This window comes from Dasypus novemcinctus, chromosome 1 (assembly GCF_030445035.2).
Source record: "Dasypus novemcinctus isolate mDasNov1 chromosome 1, mDasNov1.1.hap2, whole genome shotgun sequence".
In the NCBI taxonomy this organism is placed as follows: domain Eukaryota; kingdom Metazoa; phylum Chordata; class Mammalia; order Cingulata; family Dasypodidae; genus Dasypus; species Dasypus novemcinctus.
This window is the reverse complement of record NC_080673.1, coordinates 144,970,114-144,991,663: the sequence shown is the minus strand read 5'-3', so window position 1 is coordinate 144,991,663 and position 21,550 is coordinate 144,970,114. Positions and strand designations below refer to the sequence as shown.

The 21,550-nt window shown below is 32.6% G+C and overlaps 1 protein-coding gene across 50 annotated transcripts in view; it reads left to right on the top strand.

Annotated features, from left to right (window-relative positions):
* Positions 1-17,390, top strand: part of ADGRL3 (adhesion G protein-coupled receptor L3) — an 845,015-nt gene extending 827,625 nt beyond the window's left edge. For 29 of the 50 annotated variants that reach the window (XM_058297941.1, XM_071216369.1, XM_058297901.1 and 26 more), the window contains one exon: positions 9,322-17,390. In XM_058297941.1, the coding sequence (XP_058153924.1) occupies positions 9,322-10,121 (800 nt within the window). In that variant the 3' untranslated portion in view covers positions 10,122-17,390. Of the gene's footprint in view, positions 1-2,726; positions 2,856-7,369; positions 7,422-9,321 lie in introns of all 50 variants that reach the window. The other 21 variants (XM_058297993.2, XM_058298021.2, XM_058297990.2 and 18 more) reach the window with 6 other exon arrangements.
* Positions 17,391-21,550: the final 4,160 nt, after the last annotated feature.

The following is a 21,550-nucleotide window of genomic DNA, read 5'->3' as shown; positions in this document are numbered from 1 at the left end:
GTGTGTGTTTAGCTCCAGGCAATTTTATCACAATAGTAGGTTTGTATATACACCAGCATAGTCAAGATACAGAATAGTTCCATCACTATCAAATGGCCTCATTTGGCCCTTTTATTGTCACATTGCCAGTATTAGACAACCAAAGGAGGGCTGATGCAAAGTACCAGAAATTGGTTGGTTTTTATAAAAGGTATTTATTTGGGTAGACGCTTACAGTCCCCAGGTTATGAAGAATAAATTACTTCCCTCACCAAATCTGTTGCCACGGGATGGAGCAAGATGGTTGCTGGTCTCTACCAGGTTTCGGCCTTCCTCTTCAGGTTCCACGGTCCCAGCTTCTTCTGGTCTCAGCTGTAGGCTAGTATAAGGCTCGTCCCTCTCCTTGGGGCTCTTTTCTTCCTCAGCTCAGATGTTCTGGTCTCTCCACAAGGTAAGCTGTAGACTATCAGGCTCTTTCTCTTCCTGGGCCTCTGCTGTGTCTATGGCACTGTCTCTATTCCTCTGTGTTCTTCTCATGTACTTTTCTCTGTGAGTCTCTGCCCACCAAGGGGGTGGGGGACTCAACATCCTATTGACATGGCCCAATCAAACCCATAATCAAAATTTAATCAAGTAAAAATGAAACCCCTGAATTTAATACAATCAAATACACCTAGAGTAACAGACCAGTTTACAAACATAATCCAATATCTATTTTTGGAATTTGTAAACAATATCAAACTGCTACATCCACTTACTTCTCTCTGCTCTCCCCCTCTCGAGTCTTTAACCCCTGGCAACAACTAATCTGGTTCCATTTCTGTAATTTTGCCATTTCAGGAATCTTATACAGAAGTGAAATTATAAAGTATATAAAATTGTAGGATTTACTTTTTTTGTTCAGTAAAATTTTCTATAGATTCATCCAGGTTATTGTGTGTATCAATAGTTCATTATTTTTTATTGCTGAATAGTATTCCATTTTGTGGGTGTACCACAGTTTATTTACGCATTCACCTGTTGAAGGGTATCTGGGCTTTTTTCCAGATTTTGTTTATGCAAGTAAAGCTGCTGTAAGCATTTATATACAGGCTTTTGTGTGAGCATAAATGTCCATTTCTTTGAGATAATTGGCTGAAAGTATAGTTGCTGAGTGGTATGGTAATTGCATATTTACTTTTACAAGAAACTGCCAAACTGTTTGGTGGTGTTACTCCTTTATTTAGGTGTGTAGTGATATCTGGTGGATTTAATCTGCATTTCCCTAGAGGCTAATAGCATATCTTTTCATGTGCTTATTTGCTACCTATATGCTCTGTGGTGAAATGTCTATTCATGCTTCTTGCCAATTTTCTAGTCAGATGTTTTTTATCATTGATTTTTTTTTTAGGAGATACTGGGGATTGAACCCAAGATGTCATAAATGGGAAGCAGGTGTTCAACCACTGAGCCACATCCACTCCCCAATAAGAGTTGGTGTTTTTCTTTGGTTGGTTGTTAGTTTGTAGGAGGTCCCGGGTTCAATCCCCGGGACCTCCTACGTGGGAAGCGGGCACTCAACCACTTGAGCTATATCCACTACCCACAATTGACTTTTGAGTGTTCTTTATATAGATATATAATATACATAGATATTAGCTCTTTATCAGATTGCAAATATTTATAAATTTGCTTGCAAACATTTTCTCTAACTCTATAGCTTGCATTTTCATTCTCTAAAATGTACTTATATTAATAATTAAGGTATACCTGCATGTTTGTTCAACCTATCCCCATACAATTTCTATTTTCCTTTCCTCAGACACTTTCCTTTCTTTAGCATTTAAAATAAATACACAATTCTGCCTATCGGCTTCATACATGGTCTAATTATATTTAATAAATTCCTCTAATCTCATGCTTCTTGGTTAAATGACTTTAGAGAATGGGAGGTTGCAACTCATATTGCTGGTGTCTTAGAAACCAAGTGCTTCTGTTCACAAAAAGATAAAAGAATTTAACTTTATTACTTTGTTATACCAAAGTCCAAACAGCCAATTGGAAAATGGAAAAATTGAATTATAAATATTGCTGATACCATAAAGTTAATATTTTATTTAAAATCTTTAAAAATAAAATCCACGATTATTTTATCAGATTTATAAATTCATCAAATTAGTATGCTTACTATAATAAGAGTGATTGTATTTTATTTTATTGAAATATAAATAATTCCTCAGCATAGAATTTTAAGAAATGTCAAAATCTTCTGTTGTGTCAACAACTACTATCCAAATGAATGTTTTATTGTAAATGTTGCTCTTTATTGTTTTTCAATTTCATTTAAAACAACCCAGTGATTTTTGTGAATAAGGGAGTGTTTTGTTTAGTTTTAACTTTTCTTTCTGAGATTTTAAACTTTATTTTGGCTTTTGTTTTTTGTTTTGTGGTTTGTATGGTGACTGGATTTTGCTTTTCTTTATGTTTAGCAAGCATGGAAACATATTCGTGCTTATACCTTGGGAAAGAGAGCATCCTAAATGTGGCTAATCAGCATTGTAAATCATTTCCTTTCTTTCCCATTGACTCGGATATGTCCATTGCTGAAAACGCGAGCTTAGCAGCATATATTTTTGAGTCTAATTAGCTGCCTGCCTGTAATCAGGACTATATCAACTGTTGTCATTCAAAATGTTTCCTTTCTTTTTTTTAAACACATTTGCCTGATTGACCTTTTTTTTCTCTGTCTTTCTATGGGGCTGCTCCAGGAGCCATGGCTAATCATCTTATAAGCAATGCTCTGCTTCGTCCGCATGGTACTAACAATCCCTATAATACATTGCTTGGGGAACCGGCGGTTTGTAACAACCCTTCTGTCAGCATGTACAACGCACAAGGTGTGCTGGAGTTTATCTTAATTTTTTCAAGTGAGAGTCCCATTTTATGTAGCTTTTATGGGCACAGTTTTTCTTTCCTTTCTCCTGCCTTTTGTTTGTTTTGGAAGCAGACGCACAGAACTCCTTTCCCATTCCATCCCTCTTGGTGCTTTTATTTTCCATTTTCCTTAGGTTTTCCTTAGTAAGATATGGCTTGCTTCTGATAAACAAATGATTGATTCAATTCGTCAATATGTGTGTTTCTCTGTATTGTTATCAAATGTACTGTGGTTTGTCAATTCTTAATTTTCTTACTGTTGATTTATTTCTCTGTTAAATACGTATTTTGAAAAAACAGATTTGCTCAAGGTAAGTGAGATAAAGGAAGACTTGACTCAGTAGTGTTAATGTTGTAAGACCAAGGAAAAAATCTTACTTTTTTATACTGTGAAGCACACTTTGGGACCAAAGCATCAAAACTTAGAGTATTTGGATTAACTGTAGGGAAAATTACACTGACCAAAGCAGTGGAGGAAAGAATGGTAAACTGGACAGTAATAGTACTTTAGCTCTACCATTGCCTATATGAACTAGCTCAGGCAGGTCACTAAATATCTTTTTCTACTGGAGCTACTTGTTTAAAACAAGACTTTTGAATAGCGTTCTTCTATATATCCTCCAGCTCCAAAATAATATAAAAATTAAAAAATTGTATCACAAATAAGTATAGCTAACTTTAAAACTACTTATAAATAAACATTTAGAAATGGTTTTACCATTTCTATGAATGAAGGTTTTTTAAAGGCTTAAGAAATTAAAAGTTTATATTATATGAAAAGAGACCACAGGGAAAATTTATTCAAATAAAAGTTTTATAATAGAAAAAACCCAGTTAACTATCCACTTACAATAAAATAATATTTGAAAAAGACTTTCACAATAACAAAGAGACTTTGCTGGATGGGCTAGATTAGCATTATTTAACTTCTTCCAGGCAATTTCGAATAAAATTTCTATTATCCTATGTGGGGATCTTTGTGTTGTGCTTTTTTTCCTTTCTCAGCCATAGGTAACGATTAGTGGTGTGAATACGTAAAACTTAATGGTGTGAGTACATAAAACTCAGTGGTGTGAGTGTGCCATTCCTGAAAAGTATGTTTGTTGCAACCTGGTCATTGTATGTCTAAAACCAATTGAGTTTCCTAGGTAGTACTTTGCCAGATGTGAAGGATCATTCAGAAGTGACTTCAGGAACATTATCAAGATTTTTGTCAACAGGATGAAAAATTCACCAAACTTTGAAATTCATAAAGGTTCTTAATGGTTATGACATCAAGGTTATGTCTAAGAATCACAGACTTTTATAATGAAAAGAAGTGGTAGAGCTTGTTGAAACTGACTTCCCATATAGCTCAAGACTCCTTTTTGCAACACTGCTAACATTAAAATATTTCCTCTAACAGAGCCCAGGATTTCTTATATTCTTTTGTCAGCTCCACTTATTTATGTTGTTTTCTTCTACTGAGCCAAAATTTACCTCTAGCCATAACACTTAGGTTTGCCCTCTAAGCTAAAGTAGAGCAAAGCCTTCTTCTGGTATGTGTGTCAGTCTTTAAATATTTGAAAGCAGTCAACCCATCTTTTTTAATCTTCCATATTCCCAGCAAAACCTCAATGCAATCACTATGAGATTTATGGGTCTTTCATGACTACCCCTCTCTAAATTGCCTCTCATTTGTCAATGTCCTTATTTTAATGTAGCATTCAACGAAATGTCCATTACACAATACACCAGTTGTAGTTTTGCAGGAGAACATCTTAGTAGATCTTATAGAAGAACATTTAAGTAGATCTACATTTAGTAGATCTTATAAAAGCTTGTTTTTGTCCACCCCACCTGCTCCCCCCCTTAATTTTCCTTAAGCCAAGTCGAAAGTAATGATGTCATTATAAGTATTTCAGAATAAGTTTGAAATTATGTTAAATGATCTGCGTCCATACCTGAAAACTAAATCTATTCCATATTAGTCACCTTACAGAAAAAAGTAGTTGGTAATTATTTTAAAACAAGTAATAAATTTGGATCACATTTTGTTTAGCTTTTTCTGGTCATTAGTATATAGTTTCTAATTTCTTATTTGATGAAGAAGTAATGATAGTTAATCTATGTTGCTTTTCTAAAATAGTTTCTACCTACTCATCTTATTTTAATTGGTGGCCTAAATTAGGGGATTTCTCTAAGGATTGAACATGTCTATAAATTCTATCAATTCAAAATTCTCACAATGCAAAAAATAATGTTTTATTTCTGTAGAATTCAACTTTAGATATTGCTATAAAGATTTTTAATAAATACACAAAGAAGGACTCTTCTGGAGGGATCTGATTTTTATTCCAATAAATTATATTTCTTAAAAAGATAAATAATTTTATTAGTGTTTTTCAGAGTCATAAGTGTTGTTGTTCAACTACTTTATGGTTCAATTTTTTTAGATGTTAAAAACTATGGTAGTGCTGAAAATAATTTTTTTTACCTTGACAAAAAAAATCTTGGTGATTGTCATATTGCTACTAATCTTATGCTTTCAGATGAATGCACTTATATTCTTACTGGCAAGGTGAAATCTTACATGAAATATAGGTGGCTCGGTATGTACTGGAGCGGTTTCTGTTGAATTACCACTGGATTCTGTTCTGTGGGTCCTCTAATTCAGTTGCACCAATGCCATCCAGGCATATCAGCATTCAGATTTAAAGTAACTATTCTTGTTTGTAATGCCTTTATTTAAAATATGTAAAGATGTGTTTATAATGTTACTGATGCATGTAGAGGTAGGAATAAAGATGGATAATATACCTTCTTTATATTTAATCTATATTCTGTCTGTGGAAATTTATAGAATTTCAGGCAACAAGAATTTCTGAAACATTGCTTGTTGGTATTGGAGAATTCAATTTTTGCAAAATAAGTTTCATTATAGATAAACTTGTCAACAAAATATAACACAGAGAAAGTCATGATTTTATGAAAATAATTTATACTTTAAAGTAATTTAATTATATATTCCAAAACTTTAAGGAAAGACATATATCCAAAGGATAGGATAGATATACTGAAGAATATATTCTAGGTGGTAAGGCTAGAAGATTATATTGTTAAGTGCATAAATAAATATTCTGTTATGGATTTCAGAGCCTCAGGCAGATGAGAAGAGGAGGTAACTGTGTACAGAGGAAGTCTGATACTCCCCTTCTGATCTCAGCTCTACCAGTATTAACAGGGTGGCCTTAGATTAGACTCACCCTCTCTAGGCTGCAGTTTCCTCATCTCTGAAAGGAAAAATTTGAACTTCATTAATTTCATACACTGGCCAGTTCTAAAATTCTCTCATTTAAGCAGGAGCCTTAATGAATCTATGATTGCCATCTGTTGCTATCCAGGTTTGGCCCTTTTCTTCAAGCTATTTGAATCCTCTGAATTTTGCAGATTCCCTCTGCATTTTGAAATACTGTTAGCTTTTTTGCTGAAAATCAAGTCAAATTTAAAGTACAAAAACTGTCTATTAAATGCAATAGTTAAATTATAATAAGTTGGAACCTCTTGAAATGATCTGGCTCAAGTAATTAACTATTTTTTGTTTTGTGATATTTTACCTTTTCTGTAAAAAAAATCAGCAAGAAATATTCTTCTGGCCTGATTTAATTAAGAGTTTGTTGGTTTTTAAAATAATTTTGCTAGGGTTTTGTGTGTGTGTGTTTTTAAAACATAACTCTAAAAATGTTTGCTTGCTTAAGAGTATGCAACAATCCAGAAGAAAGCCTGATATTAATAATGGATTTTTTTCCTCTTATATTTTCTTTATACAGAATAATAATCTGATTTAACCTTTTTTTTCCTCCATAGTTACACAACTTTTGGATATTAGCTCTAGTATATATTGTATTGCTTACAAATAATAAACCTTTTTATAAGTATTATGGAAGAAAACTAACTTTGCACAGGAAAATGAAAGATTCATAAGGGGGAAAACACAATTATGAAAAGCTTCAACTTGTGGTTTTCTCTCAATATACACGCTAAAGTAAAGTCTAAAAGTTTACTGGCAAATTTAAAAATTAAGTAACTTTCCTTAGAAGCAAGATTGTTCTAGCACACATAGGTATATATAATATTGAAATAAAGTTGTGGAAATAGTCATGACTTGCCCTCAAATTTTTAACGTCCTAGGTTTGTGTGATAATCTTAACTTTAAAATGTGTATTTGCTTGAAATTTACAAACTGTAGAAATGCTTATTAAAGACTCATTTTATTTGCATTTCTTAAGGGATTTTCTTATTTTCTGACTAACATTTCAGTATTTTTAATTATGAAAAACCACGTAACACAGACTCATGAATTTTGGGGCAGTGGAAATTATTTCCTTTGACTCTTTTTTCTGCATATCATCAATTTGCTTTTTACTCATGTTTCTTCTACTGTCGCTGTAAGCTTACTTGTTGTTTTTTCTTTCCTTTTCTTCATGCTGTCGTTTAGAGCCCTACAGAGAGACAAGTATGGGAGTAAAGCTAAACATTGCATATCAAATGTAATTTTTTTTAGTTCACTTTTATTGCATCACAAATAGATGATGTAGTTATTAAAAACAGTTCATCTCACATTTTTAAATCTAAAGAGCCTATGAATCAACTTATAAATATATGTTAATAGAGATTAGACGCTTTTGTTGTCTGATTCTTTTATTGTGTCACATAATCAACATAATTAAGTCTCATGTAATTGTTCGTGTGAGTTAAATTGTTTTTAAATTAAGCATTTATTTTTGCTAAGTAATTCATAAACTTTTAATTTTTATTAGTACATTCATCATAAAAATGTGTCACATGCAACATAACTGCTTTACTTTACTCTGACAGTTCTCAGCCTGTACCTAATGCATTGACAACAGAAATAATAAATATGTTTCAATGCATCAGTCACCCAATCATAAGCATCACGCATACCATAGCAACCTCTGCAGCAGCAATCACCCATTGCATACAGCCCTTTAAAAAGCATTTACTTTTACTTTTTATTAACATTGTGGATTTGTCTATAAAATAAATACTAACATGAAAATAAATCTCTTCACCCTATGTCTGTGATGGCTCCTTTTTAATGCAGTTTATGCATGGCTGTTTTTGAAAACTGTTTTATTGACTACAAAGTGTATTTAAGAAGTCCATGTAGAAATTGACATATTTGGAACACTTTATTAAAACTAGCAATGAACTAGTTCAGTTTTGATAAAAATAACTTCATCACAGATATAGAATGAATGCTGTATTTTCACAAGTTAGCAATGTATTGAGAAGTTTCCTTAGATTTCTAAAATTAAGTGTTTTTTTGTAAAGAAACACCTTTTCTTAATTACCAGCATTGGTTAAATGTTTGTGTTTTTTTTTTCCCTTCTTTTGTGATTGTATTTGAAGTGATTTATGAAACTATTATAGATTCTTGGATTTCTGTACATTCAAGGGAATGCTTAAACCTTGAAGAAGCACGTGGTCAAATTTATTTCATTGCAGCTATTTCTCCCCAAAATAGATTGTTGATCCCCTTTTAAGCCCAAAGTTTAATAAACACACGAAGTTATCACCCATTATGAAATGATACCTTTAATACTGGCATTATGTTTTTACTTATCAGATCCTTGATATTGTTACACATTCTTTTAGGTAATGCTATTACCTAATAACCCTAAACAATCATGAGTTAATATATAAGAATCAAAGTGCCTATAACCGAAAAAAATTAGAAATTAAATCTAAATTTTTTTTGTTTTCCACATTCCTATATGTAAGTAATTTTTTCAATGTGCCATCTAGTTGACTAAGCATTATTTCATGCCTACATCAGTCTGATCAAATTTAACATAATCCTTTTGTGGTTATGTATGCAGGATATTTTTTAGGGTTTATTTTACAAAATTATATATCAAATTAATAGAAACTGTTTGATTCTTTTTACTTTCGACCAATATGCAAAGTACCACACATGAATTATGTTAATATTACAGCTATTTCAATGTTAAACAATATATAAAATTAACAGTAATGGATTATTTAGTTGAATTTGATGTGTATAAATTGAAAGCTATAAATGACTACACCAAAATTTTGCATTATTTTTTTCTAAGTTTTAAGCAAATATATTTCAAGTAATATCAGGTAATATTTGTGTGGAAATTGTAAACATCATTTTTTTTCTTTTAAGTTTAAATATTAATATATTTTAGATTTATATAAATTGTCCAAATATATATGTATCCGTATATAGATGTGCATATATATTTATTATTTTTTCTTTATGAACATTTCATACTGAAATAAAAATGCTAGCAATTTATACATATTTCATAGTTGATGAATGTTTGTGGTTTTGTGTTTGTGTGTATGTTCTATGGTCTGTTGGATATAAATGTCATAGTGTTTTGTAATCTTTTTCAGAGGGGCTTCTGAACAATGCCAGGGATACAAGTGTCATGGATACTCTACCACTGAATGGTAACCATGGCAATAGTTACAGTATTGCCAGCAGCGAATACCTGAGCAACTGTGTGCAAATCATAGACCGTGGCTATACCCATAATGAGACCGCCCTCGAGAAAAAGATTCTGAAGGAACTCACTTCCAACTACATCCCTTCTTACCTGAACAACCACGATCGCTCCAGCGAACAGAACAGGAATCTGATGAACAAGCTGGTGAATAACCTCGGCAGCGGGAGCGAGGATGACGCCATCGTCCTGGACGACGCCACCTCCTTCAATCACGAGGAGAGTTTGGGCCTGGAACTCATTCATGAGGAATCGGATGCGCCTTTGCTGCCCCCTAGAGTTTACTCCACAGAGAACCACCAGCCACACCATTACACCAGAAGGCGGATCCCCCAAGACCACAGTGAGAGCTTTTTCCCTTTGCTAACCAACGAGCACACGGAAGACCTCCAGTCGCCCCACAGGGACTCTCTGTACACCAGCATGCCGGCCCTGGCTGGTGTGCCCGCCGCGGAGAGCGTGACCACCAGCACCCAGACCGACCCCCCACCGGCCAAAAGTGGTGATGCCGAAGATGTTTACTACAAAAGCATGCCAAATTTAGGCTCCAGAAACCACGTCCATCAGCTGCACACTTACTACCAGTTAGGTCGCGGCAGCAGCGATGGATTTATAGTTCCTCCGAACAAAGATGGGACCCCTCCAGAGGGAAGTTCAAAAGGACCTGCTCATTTGATCACTAGTCTATAGAAGGTTACACAGAAATTTAAACCAACACAACTGCTAACACCTGGTTGACTGTTCCGAATTTATATAACCAGTGGTAATGTGTGTACTCCTGAATCTTTATGCTGTTCTAGAAAAACACAAACTTTCAGACTTTTTTTTTTTTAACTGGGATTTTTAGGCCAACCCAGGGGAGAAAGATAACTGCTGAAATTCCCCTGTGCCCTGTCCTTTCCTGTCCCTTTCCCCCTCTGATGGAGACTTCATTATGTTAATGAACGGGATATGAAGAAAATGGCACTCATTGTGGCCATGTTGAATTATGTTGTGTTTGTTTTAACATCTCTGATGCTCTGTTACTATAATTACAAGGACCTGATTTTTAAAAGGCCAGAACAGTTGTTTGAAATTAGTAACAATGCTGCATCTAGATTGGAGTGCTGCACAAACAACATAAAAGCAAAGCAAAACTCTGTCACACAGTGGTTTTGGTCACTCACGACCTGATTTCACCACAGCGGGAATAGCTGTGAAAACAAAGTAAAACAGCAAAATAAATAATGAAATGGAGGGGAATTCTAGAATTGTATGCTAAATGCATATTTTATGGTTTGCTGTATTAACTGATGATAAAACTAATGGCAGAAAAAAACGAACAATTTCTATGTATGTACAGATACTAGCATTGCACATATAGTCTGCTTTCTGTTCCTCCAGAATTTGAGTCCTGTTATTGTAGTGGAAAAAAAAAAGTTTTTTTTTTCTTTCGTGCTGGTCTTGCAAGTTTGTCTACCAGTAAGAGAGCAGTTTCCTTCCTTTCTTCTTTCCTTTTCCTTTCCTTTTCTTTCTTCCTTCCTTTCTTGCTTCCTCCCTTCCTTCTCCTTCTATTTTTTTTTTTTTACCTTTTTTTCTTTAAAATTTCACCTGGCAAAAAATAAATAAATATCACTTTATAAGAATCATTTTCTAGTAATGCAAACAAATTATTTTTTACAAAAAAATAAAATAAATAAAATTAGACATTCTTCCCTCACTATATATCTTTATTCAGTCAGAATATTTCCAACAGCGTCTTTTTTTTTTTTTTTTTTTTGCAAATTAGAGCAGGACAAATGTTTATGTTTATAGTGCACATCTGTTGTAATGCAAAGCATATTTGGCAAGCAGTTCATCACCAAGACAGTAGCTATGATTCTAGAAGTCAGGAGGTGTCTATAGTGAACTAGTGGGGCTTCTGCATGTGAAAAAAAAAAACAAAACCAAAAAAATGGTATCCCATAGGCATTAAAGTGCTGAATGCTCAGTCTAATATCCAAGTGGGCAACTGCACTACCAACTTTTAAATGAAATTCACTCCCTCATAATAAGATTTAAAGGTCAAATTATTTTGAAGTGATTTTTTAAAAGTCTTCTGTTTAATAACAAGAAAAATTATTTATTCGACAGGATTTTAAGTAATGTAGAAATACAAGAGGTAAATTAGCAGCACATATAATTTTTTTTTTAAATTTATGATCCATTTTGTATGGTCTCAAAGTTGGATGACCTCATTACTAATATTTGTTGTAAAAGTGAAACTTGTTTGCCAACCAATAAACAACTGATTGAGATTTAGAAGATACTGTATCGATGATGTACTATATATTTAATTCTTTTCTTTTTTTCTTGCCTTTCTTCCCTTCTGTTTTCAATATTTAAAGTTTGCTAATCCTCTGTGGCCCAAATGAGCCATGTAAAAGAAATGAATCTCCTTCGATGAACAACCTAAGCACAAAAATTATACAGTTTTGGCAGATAAAGTAAATCAGAAAAATGAGATGGGAATGCTTGTGTAGGCTGAAATAAGATGCATAACTTAATTTCAAACAGGTTAATAAATAGTTCACTATGTGCTTATTATATAATCAGCTGTACTTACTATGTGCTTATAAAAGCCAGCCTCAATTTTAAGTATAGATTTGGATGGGTGTCATTAATATATGTTCCTCCTTTAATTTTAGAACTTCCACTTTTATTTTAGAAATTTAAATTCACTTGGCTAAGCCTGTAAGAATTATGGCAAAAACAATATAAATTTTATCAATATTTTTTTGTGGTAGTTTTTTTCTTGTTCTGTAATGGGAGAAATGGTGAAAAGAAAATTCGTTGCACAGAAACTTTACAGATTCCCAACTCATGCAGAGAGTTTGCCAGCAATAGTCAAGCATGGAACCACTCCTAGGGCAAGGTTAGAATGAATTTGCCAAGTTATAATTTCTCTTGTGTTATTTTACATCTGGTATTTTCATTATTTTACTTCAATCTAAGCGTGACCCACCAATATATGAATTTCTTAAATCAAGATGAGAAGAGCAGTTTAGATAATAATAATATGCCTATTGTTTTAAAATATGACAAAAAATAAATCTGTTCTGGGCCACAGTATTTCATAACCTTAATATCACCTCAAAATAATGAATCTTTTCATTTTAGTCAGTTGACATGAGTATTTAAGTCTATGCGTAGTCTTTAATTGGGAGGAGATCCACAAGCTTTCATAGTAATTATCTTTTCTCAGCTCACACTATGACAAGAGATGTTTAGCCCATCAGATGCATAGAATACATTTGGCAATGAAAGAACCCCGTTTAGACCAGGTTAAGGTAATTTCCTAAACATAAATGTGGTTTGTAGATTATAAAACTATGCTTGTTTTGCCTATCTAACAGTAATCTGTATGAAAGCATGTCCACCAATCAGAAGCTAGTTTCATAAAACAATGGGGATACTACCTCAATTCAGGTTGCTGATGCTGCCAATTCTGATATTCTGATATTACTACCTCCCTGCCCATTATCTTTTGTGTTTTGTTATTTGGAAATTTGAAGAAGGTAGCCATCCCAGCTCTACATAGACCAAATTGAAGAAAGGTCACTTGAATTCTCTTCAAATACATAAACTGGTGCAGAAGACAATTCCATACTATCAGTTACTACCAAGCTCTTGATCAAGACAAAAGGGTGAGATTTTTTAACTCTCTTGCATCATATTTGATGTGCTTTCAAAGAGACTTAAGATCCCAAAGACTTTCACAGGAAGAGAATGTTCCTCCAAGTTTTATATGATCATACTAAAAACAAAATGGTGGATAAAGGAGTTAATTATGCTTACATTTCACTAAAAAAATGTTTATATCTAACATGTATTCATTTAGTCCTATTTATACTAGTAAGAGGCTGGATTCCTGACCTTGATTTTTTTTAATTTTTCACATGCATTTTCCTATAGAACTACTGATGAACTAATAATTTTTAAATTTTTCTCATTTTTACCACTTTTGTTGACACTTGTTTTTCAATTACCTGTGACATGCATGACCTAATTATCTGCATATTTCTGATGCATTTACCTGATTTCCCATTAAGAAGTAAATTGCTATGAAAAAGACACACTATACATATACCACATAATTCTTGGGGTCTGCTGGAAGTAGAAGTTATGACAGTAAGCAAAACCAATTTTTTCCTAGGAAAATAATATTTTTGTGACATTGTACACTTCTTGATTTTTTTTCACTTTTAAATTCTTGTTCACATCATACTTCATAAGGATATTAGGTAGCTAATAGATCACATGTTTACTGAGAAACTGATTATTGCAAAGCCTATATTCCTAATTGATAATATTTATGGAGAAATCTAAAATTGCGAAAGAGAAGTAAGTTGGAATTCCATTTACATTTTATAGGCATTTCTACTCTATTAAAAATACTGGAGTATAATAATAATGACTAAAATAATCATAATGACCAAAAAGAACCTAATGAGAACAATTATCTTGAAGTGAAAGTAATTAAGGAAATGTATTAATCAGATGCAGATAATGGAAATATTCTTCACTTCCTGGGGAAAATACACAGTGCCTCTAAACCAATTATAATGTATTTCATTATCATTATTTTTAAAATCCCCATTAATCTGCAAATGCTAAAGTATTGATGAAAGGATCTTTAAGATTTAGTGGTTTTTATTTTTAATATTGAACTAGTTGGTGCAACAAAAGTTTTCATAATGAAGGTAAGTATATAAGGGAATTAATAAGATCTAGGAGAGTAAACTTAATTTTAGGTAATGTCTTTAGCTCTTCCTCTACACATGTTCAAATCCAGTGACTGATTTGCAAACTTTAAAAACTGACATTAAGAACATTACAGGCTGACTTTCTGCATTATCCAAAAGTGAGAGCTAAAACAGTTTCTGGGTTGTCTAAAGATCAACCTTAAACTTATTAATAATCATCCCCTAGTAATAATAGAATCATTCATTTTTAAAAGTTGTCCATTAGCACTGTAGCAAAGTGATACCACATAAATATTTCTGAAAAAGAACTACAATTACAATCCATGTCAATACACATTTAGAGAGAAAAAGAGGAATTCAAACTCTAGTGTGGTTTTAACAAAATCTGAAAATACTGGCACCAATGTCCTTCCTTCTCTAATAAAAATATATGAAATAAATAATATGTATAAACTTCCTAGAATACCAGGTTATTAGGATTTAATTAGCTCATTTTTAGTAACATAATAATAACTCACTACATAAATACTTGCTATGCATTCTTATGTGATACTTTAAATATATCTGGTGTTAGATTTCTACACCTCAGTAAATTAGGAACATGGAAGCACAAAGTGGAGCAGCAACATTGCAAAATAAGCCTATGGCAGCATTTTTGTGCAAATGCGTTCTACATGAGAAGCTTCTTTGAGATCATAAAATAGATTCAATGGAACTCAACCATAAATTCAATTTTTTAAATCAGCAAATATGTCCTTAAAGTATCTGAAAAGTATTGCTAAGCATCTAAATTTTTTTTTGTAGACTAGCAGAAGTTAAAAAGTGTTGGTAACTCTTTCTTCTTAGCCCGTAAGAAGACATTTCCTTTTACTAAGTAACCCTGGTTATTTCCTCTTTGCTTTAAAAGGGAAGTCAGTCTTTAACCTTACCTGCGCACAGTTACACACTCTGATTCCCTATATTTACAGGTTGTAAAGAAAAAAGGTTTTTAAAGTATTACAAACTGTGATTTTTGCATTAGAACAGGTAGTTAAGGCTTTTCATCTTTTCATTTCAAATAAAATTATTGCTATTCTTCCCTTTTTTAAAAAAATTAAAAGTGGGTACTTCTTTAACATCTAGCAATTTTAAGTGATTCAAATGTCTAATTTCAACTGTTTTGATGTTTCTCTCTCTTAATAGCATGTCAAACACATTTTTCTCATTTGTTGATTTATGTCCCATTAGAGTATTTCAAAGTTCAATGCAAAATATGATTTTTAAGAAGGTATGTGAAAGGAGAACTTTGATTTATGTCAAGAAGTTAAGTCAGTGAAGATTGTACAAGGAAAAACCTCTATTGGGATAAACAAGTCTTTTCAATCACAGTATGAAAAGAAGAAGAGCAGAAAAAAGTTGGCAAATTTATGGGGAGATTGCAGAACCTAAATTAGTGTTACAGAGAAAAAATTTCCAGGAACAAATAATGAAATCCTTTAGAGTAATAAAAATCTTAACACTGTCAAATGCTACTGATTTGTTGAAAAAAGTAAAATTAGGGTTTCCCATATTATATTTTTTTCCTGCTGATTCCACAGGAAACACTTTTAATTCTCTTTAGCTATTCCTTGTGTAGTTATTCCTTATCTCAAAGAAACATCAATATTTTATAAATGTTTCTTAAATATAAGTACTTTTACCTCAATTCACTGTCACTCTAATCTGCTTACTCTATTGTAAACCAACATGGTTAATACTATTAGTGGCTTTTTATCTTTTAGAGCTTTCTTATCAATCTGTCTAATAAACATTAAATCACTGTTATATTGGAATTATATACATTGTGCAAAGTAATTTATAACCAAGCACTTTTCATATTATAGGAAAAGTCATTATATATACGAATATTACATTGAGACTGAACAAATAACTACACTGCTAAAAAAATTACTAAGTTCTCCCTCTCTTCAATTAGTGTACGCAATTCATAAAATTCTGCAGACAGTTGTACACATAGTGTGTTATCCAAGTAGTCCATAATCCAAATGCTTCTAAAAGCATTCCCAACACTTCCTCCATTCTAGAATGCTGAAATAATGAGCTTAAAGGAAGAGGAGAGTAAAGCAGACTTCTAAGGATCTAATTTAGATAACATTGTCATTTGGACTGAATCATTTTGAAATGAGAACAGTCCACTCAGATCTAAGGGAGAAGTCATTAAAGATATAAAGATAGTCAAAAATCAGAGGATCTTACATGTTAAAGGAGTTAAGTTTGTCTCAGAGCGATGAATCTGGAATAGTCCAAGATCACAGATATTCACACTACATTGGGAAAAAATGGGTTTAAATTCCAGGCCTAAAGTAGCTTCTTAAAATGTATTCTTCAGATTCTTGTGAAAGTAAAACTGGCAAAATGAACCTGTCTCTAATATGAAATAAATCAATTAACTGCCAAAGACATTTGACAAAATTTATGTGTCAACTATTTAAAAGTAGATGAGGTTTTGGGGATGAAACTCAGGATACAGTGACTAGGACAGAGGGTCCTCTTATGCTAACCACTGCCTAGTCCTCTAGAGTATTTTTTAATGCCTTCAATTTCACAATGGCTTGTGTTCTTTGAATAACATTATGAATCAAGAAAGATTAGGAAAAAACCTTTAAAGTTGAATTTCATGCCTCAACTGAGAATAAAGATTTCTTTTACCATTCTAAATAATAAAAGGCACTATGTCTTGAAACAGCTGTGGACAATCAAAATGTGTTCATTTAAAAAGAAGTCTCGTTTGTATGTTCTAACACTGACATTGCCTATGAACTATAAAATCAACATTTGTAGAGTCAGCTTAATTTTCCATCATTTGACTTCTGTGAATGCTTTGGAGGTAGAAGGAAAACTTGGAAAAGATTTTCTATGCTATTTTCCCACTTGCCAATTAAATCTAATTCAATATATATTTAAGAAATAATAGTTTATTTTAAAAAAGCTAAGAGCTAATTGAGCTATTTCTCATTGATAAGAAAATTCCCTTTTTTGGAATAAGAATATAGATGTTGCAGGCTTTGTTCTCTTAGTCAGCATTCTCATATTTTCACATGATATTATCTTTATCATATACACTTACCAGATTTCAATCTATTGGCTTTTTTCTCCTTGTACAACCTTTTCATTCTCTTTTTTTCCTTAGATGCTCTGTACAATCACTTGTAAAATCATGAGCTAAAACCTCAATAAAAATACCAGTAAACAATAATGTGATGTAGTCACTGTTATTATGTGGTAAAACCAAAAATTTGATATTGTGACAATGTTTCAAACTAAAGTAAAATAACAGAAACGGATGCCTATTCTCTTTCCTTACCATTCCCACCATCCCCAAATTCTTACACTCGTGACTTCACATATTGTCAATAAAACATGAGGGCTTTTTCTTCTGTAGGTTCTCAGAGAACTATTGCTTCTCTTTGAGGTGTCTGTAAGGATATTTATCCTTCCCAGGAAGATAAGAAGTTAAATTAAAAGCTTCCTGCTTACCACTGTTTGCCAATGATAAGACATACTGAAATCTAGTCATATGTCTGACACCTAATCTTATTTCTCCTCACCTCAAAACGGACCACTATCCAAAGGAGAGATGCAATCTCTGTGCTGTGCTATGTCATTCGCTTTTTGGTTTGGTTTTCTTAATTTTTTTTTTTTTGTATTGGAGAAGTTCTGAGTTATTGACCAATAATGCATAACATACAGGATTCCCATATACCACCCCATCACAAACACATTGCATTGGTACAGAATATTTGTTGCAATTGAAGATGGCACAGTTTTGGAATTTTACTAATTTTTTTTACATTAGTTACTTTCATTACAATTGATGAGAATTATTAAAATAGTACTTTTAACTATGGCCCATAATTTACATTAGGTGTATTTTTTCCATACACCACCCTATTACTAATACCTTCTATTAGTATCATACGTTTGTTGAAGTTCATTAAATAGCATTCTTGTACTATAAGCTACAGTTCACAGCGTTATACGGTTGTGCGCTTTGTATTTTAACGTTTATTTCTAGGAAATTAAATGACCTAAGGTTTCCACATTTGACAATATTCACCAATATAATTCAGTTCCATAAATCACACTCACAATAATCTGTTACTATCACCACCATCCATTTCCAAACCTTTACAATCAACCTAAATTATGCATCAGCTTCCCACTCTCTAACCACAATCTATCTCCTGGTGACCTATATTCTAGATTCTAACTCTATGTGTTTGCTTATTATAATTAGTTTATATGAGTGAGAGCATACAATATTTGTCCTTTTGTGTCTGGCTTATTTCACTCAGCATAATATCTTCAGTTTTCACCCATGTTGTCTCATGCATCAGGATTTCATTCCATTGTATGTGTTTGCATACATATAATGTATGTATGTATATTCCATTGTATATATACACCGCATTTTGTTTATCCATTCATCAGTTGATGGAAACTTGGGTTCCTTTCATCTTTTAGCAATTGTGAATAATGCCGCTATGAACATCAGTGTGCAAATATCTGTTCATGTCCCCATTTTCAGTTCTTCAGAGTATATTCATAATAGTGGAATTGCTGGATCATATGAAAATTCTACACTTAACTTCCTGAGAAACGTCCAAACTGTCTTCAGCAGCAACTGCACGATTTTACATTTACAACGGCATTGAATGAGTGCTCCTATTTCTCCCCATCCTCTCCAACCCTGCTAGTTTTCTGTTTCTTTAATAGTAGCCATCCTAGTGCGAAATATCTCATTATTTTGATTTGCATTTCCCTAATAACTAGTGATGTTGAGCATCTTTACAAGTACCATTTAGCCATTTGTACATCCTATTTGGAGAAATGTCTATTCAAGTCTTTTGTCATTTTTCAATTGGGTTGTCTTTTTTTTTCTTCTGTAATTGGCTTGTCTTTTTATTATTGAGTTAGAGGATTTCTTTATATATTAGATACTAAACCCTAATCAGATATGAAGTTTCAAAATACTTTCTCTCATTGAGTAGGTTTCCTTTTCACTTTCATGACAAGTTTTTGACTTGAAGAGATCCCATTTATCTACTTTTTCTTTTGTTACTTGTGCTTTATTGTGCTGTATAGTCTAAGAAATCATTGCCTACCACCAGATCCTTAAGATGCTTCCCTACATTTTTTTCTAGTTTTACAGTCCTGATTCTTATATTTAGGTCTTTGATCTTTTTGAGTTAATTTTTATATATTGTGTGAAATAGGGGTCCAATTTCATTCTTTTGTATATGGATATCCAATTCTCCCAGCATCATTTATTGAAGAGACTATTTTTCCCAATTGAGTAGACTTAGCACCCTTGTCAAAAATCAATTGCCATAGATGTGAGGGTCTCATTCTGATCCCTCAATTCAATTCTACTAGTCAATATGTCTGTTGTTGTGCCAATACTATGCTATTTTGAGCACTATGGCTTTGTAATAAATTTTTAAACCAGGAAGTATAAGTCCTCCAACTTTGTTCTTCTTTTTAAGATATTTTGGCTATTCAAGACTCCTTATCCTTACAAATAAATTTGATAATTAGCTTTTCTATTTCTGCAAAGAAGGCTGTTAGAATTTTACTTGAGATTGTGTTGTACCTGAAAATCATTTTGGGTAGAATTAGGATCTTAATGATATTTAATTTTCCATTCCTTGAACACAATGTCCTTCCATTTATTTAGGTTTTATTTAAAACTTCATTTAGCAATGTTTTGTAGTTTTCTGTGTGCAAGTCCTTTATATCCTTGATTAAAATTATTCTTAGAAAAAATATTTATTCTTTTAGTTGCTATTGTAAAAGGATTTTTTTTTCTTGATTTCCTCCTCAGATTGCTCATAACTAGTGAACAGAAACTCTACTGATTATTGCATGTTGATTTGCACCCCACCACTTTACTGAATTCATTTATTAGCTCTAGTAGCTTTGTTGTTTTATTGGGACTTTCCATATAGGTTCAATTCATCTGTAAATACTGAAAGTTTTACTTTTTCTTTCCAATTTGTATGTCTTTTATTTCTTCTTCTTGCTAACTGCTCTGGGTAGAACTTCCAGTACAATGTTGTATAACAGTGGTGACAGTAGGCATCTTTGTTTTGTTCCATATCTTAGAGGGAAAGCTCAGTGTTTCGCCATTTAATATGATGTTTGCTGTGGGTGTTTAATATATGCCCTTTATCATGTCGAGGAAGTTTCCTTCTATTCCTATTTCATGAAGTTGTTTTACCACGAAAGTTTGCTGGATTTTGCCAAATGTCTTTTCTGCATCAATGGGAATGATCATGTACTTATTCCCTTCCTCTTTTTAATGTAGTGTATTACATTAATTGATTTCTTTATGTCATATCATACTTGCTTACCTTGGATAAAACCCATTTGATCATAGTGTATAATTCTTTTAATGTGCTGGTGGATTAGATTCACAAGTATTTTGTTGAGGATTTTTGCATCTCATAGGAGAAATTGGTCTGTAATTTTCATGTAGTATATTTATCTGGCTTTGGTGTTAGAGTGATGCTAGACTCATAAGATGAGTTAGTAGTGTTCCCTCTTCTTCAATTTTTTTGGAAGAGTTTGAGCAGGGTGGGTGTTAATTCTTCTTGGAGTGATTGGTAGACTTCACTTGTGAAGTCATTTGGTCCTGGGCTTTCTTTGTTAGGAGGTTTATAATGACTAATTCATTATCTTCACTTGCAATTGGTCTGTTGAGGTCTTCTCTTTCTTCTAGAATCAGTGTAGGTATTTCTAGGAATTTGTCTATTTCATCTAATTTGCCTAATTTGTTGGTATACAGTTGTTTACAATATCCTTTAGTAATTATTTTTATTTTTATGGGATCAGGAGTAATATACCCCCTCTCACATAAGTTTTGGGTTTGTTAATATTCTCTATTGTTTTATTAGTTTGGATTTCATTTATTCGTGCTCTAATTTTTGTTATTTCTTTCCTTCTGCTTGCTTTGGGATTCATTTGCTGTTCTTTCCTTAGTTCCATCATGTGTGCAATTAGGCTTTGATTTTAGTCCTTTCCATATATTTTTAAATGTAAATGCTTAGGGCTATAAATTTTCCCCTTTTCTTTTGATATGTTGTATTCTCCTTTTCATTCATTTCAGGATATTTACTGATTTTCTTTCTCATCTCTTCTTAGACTCATTGATTGTTTAAGAGTATATTTAACTTCCATATACTTGTGGATTTTCAAGTTCTCTGCCTGTTATTGATTTTTAGCTTCTTTCCAATATAGTCAGAGATGATGCTTTGTATTATTTCAATCTTTTTAAATTTATTGAGACTATGTTTTGTGACACAACATGTGTTCTACCTGGAGAATGATCCTGTGCAGTTGAGAAGAATCTATATC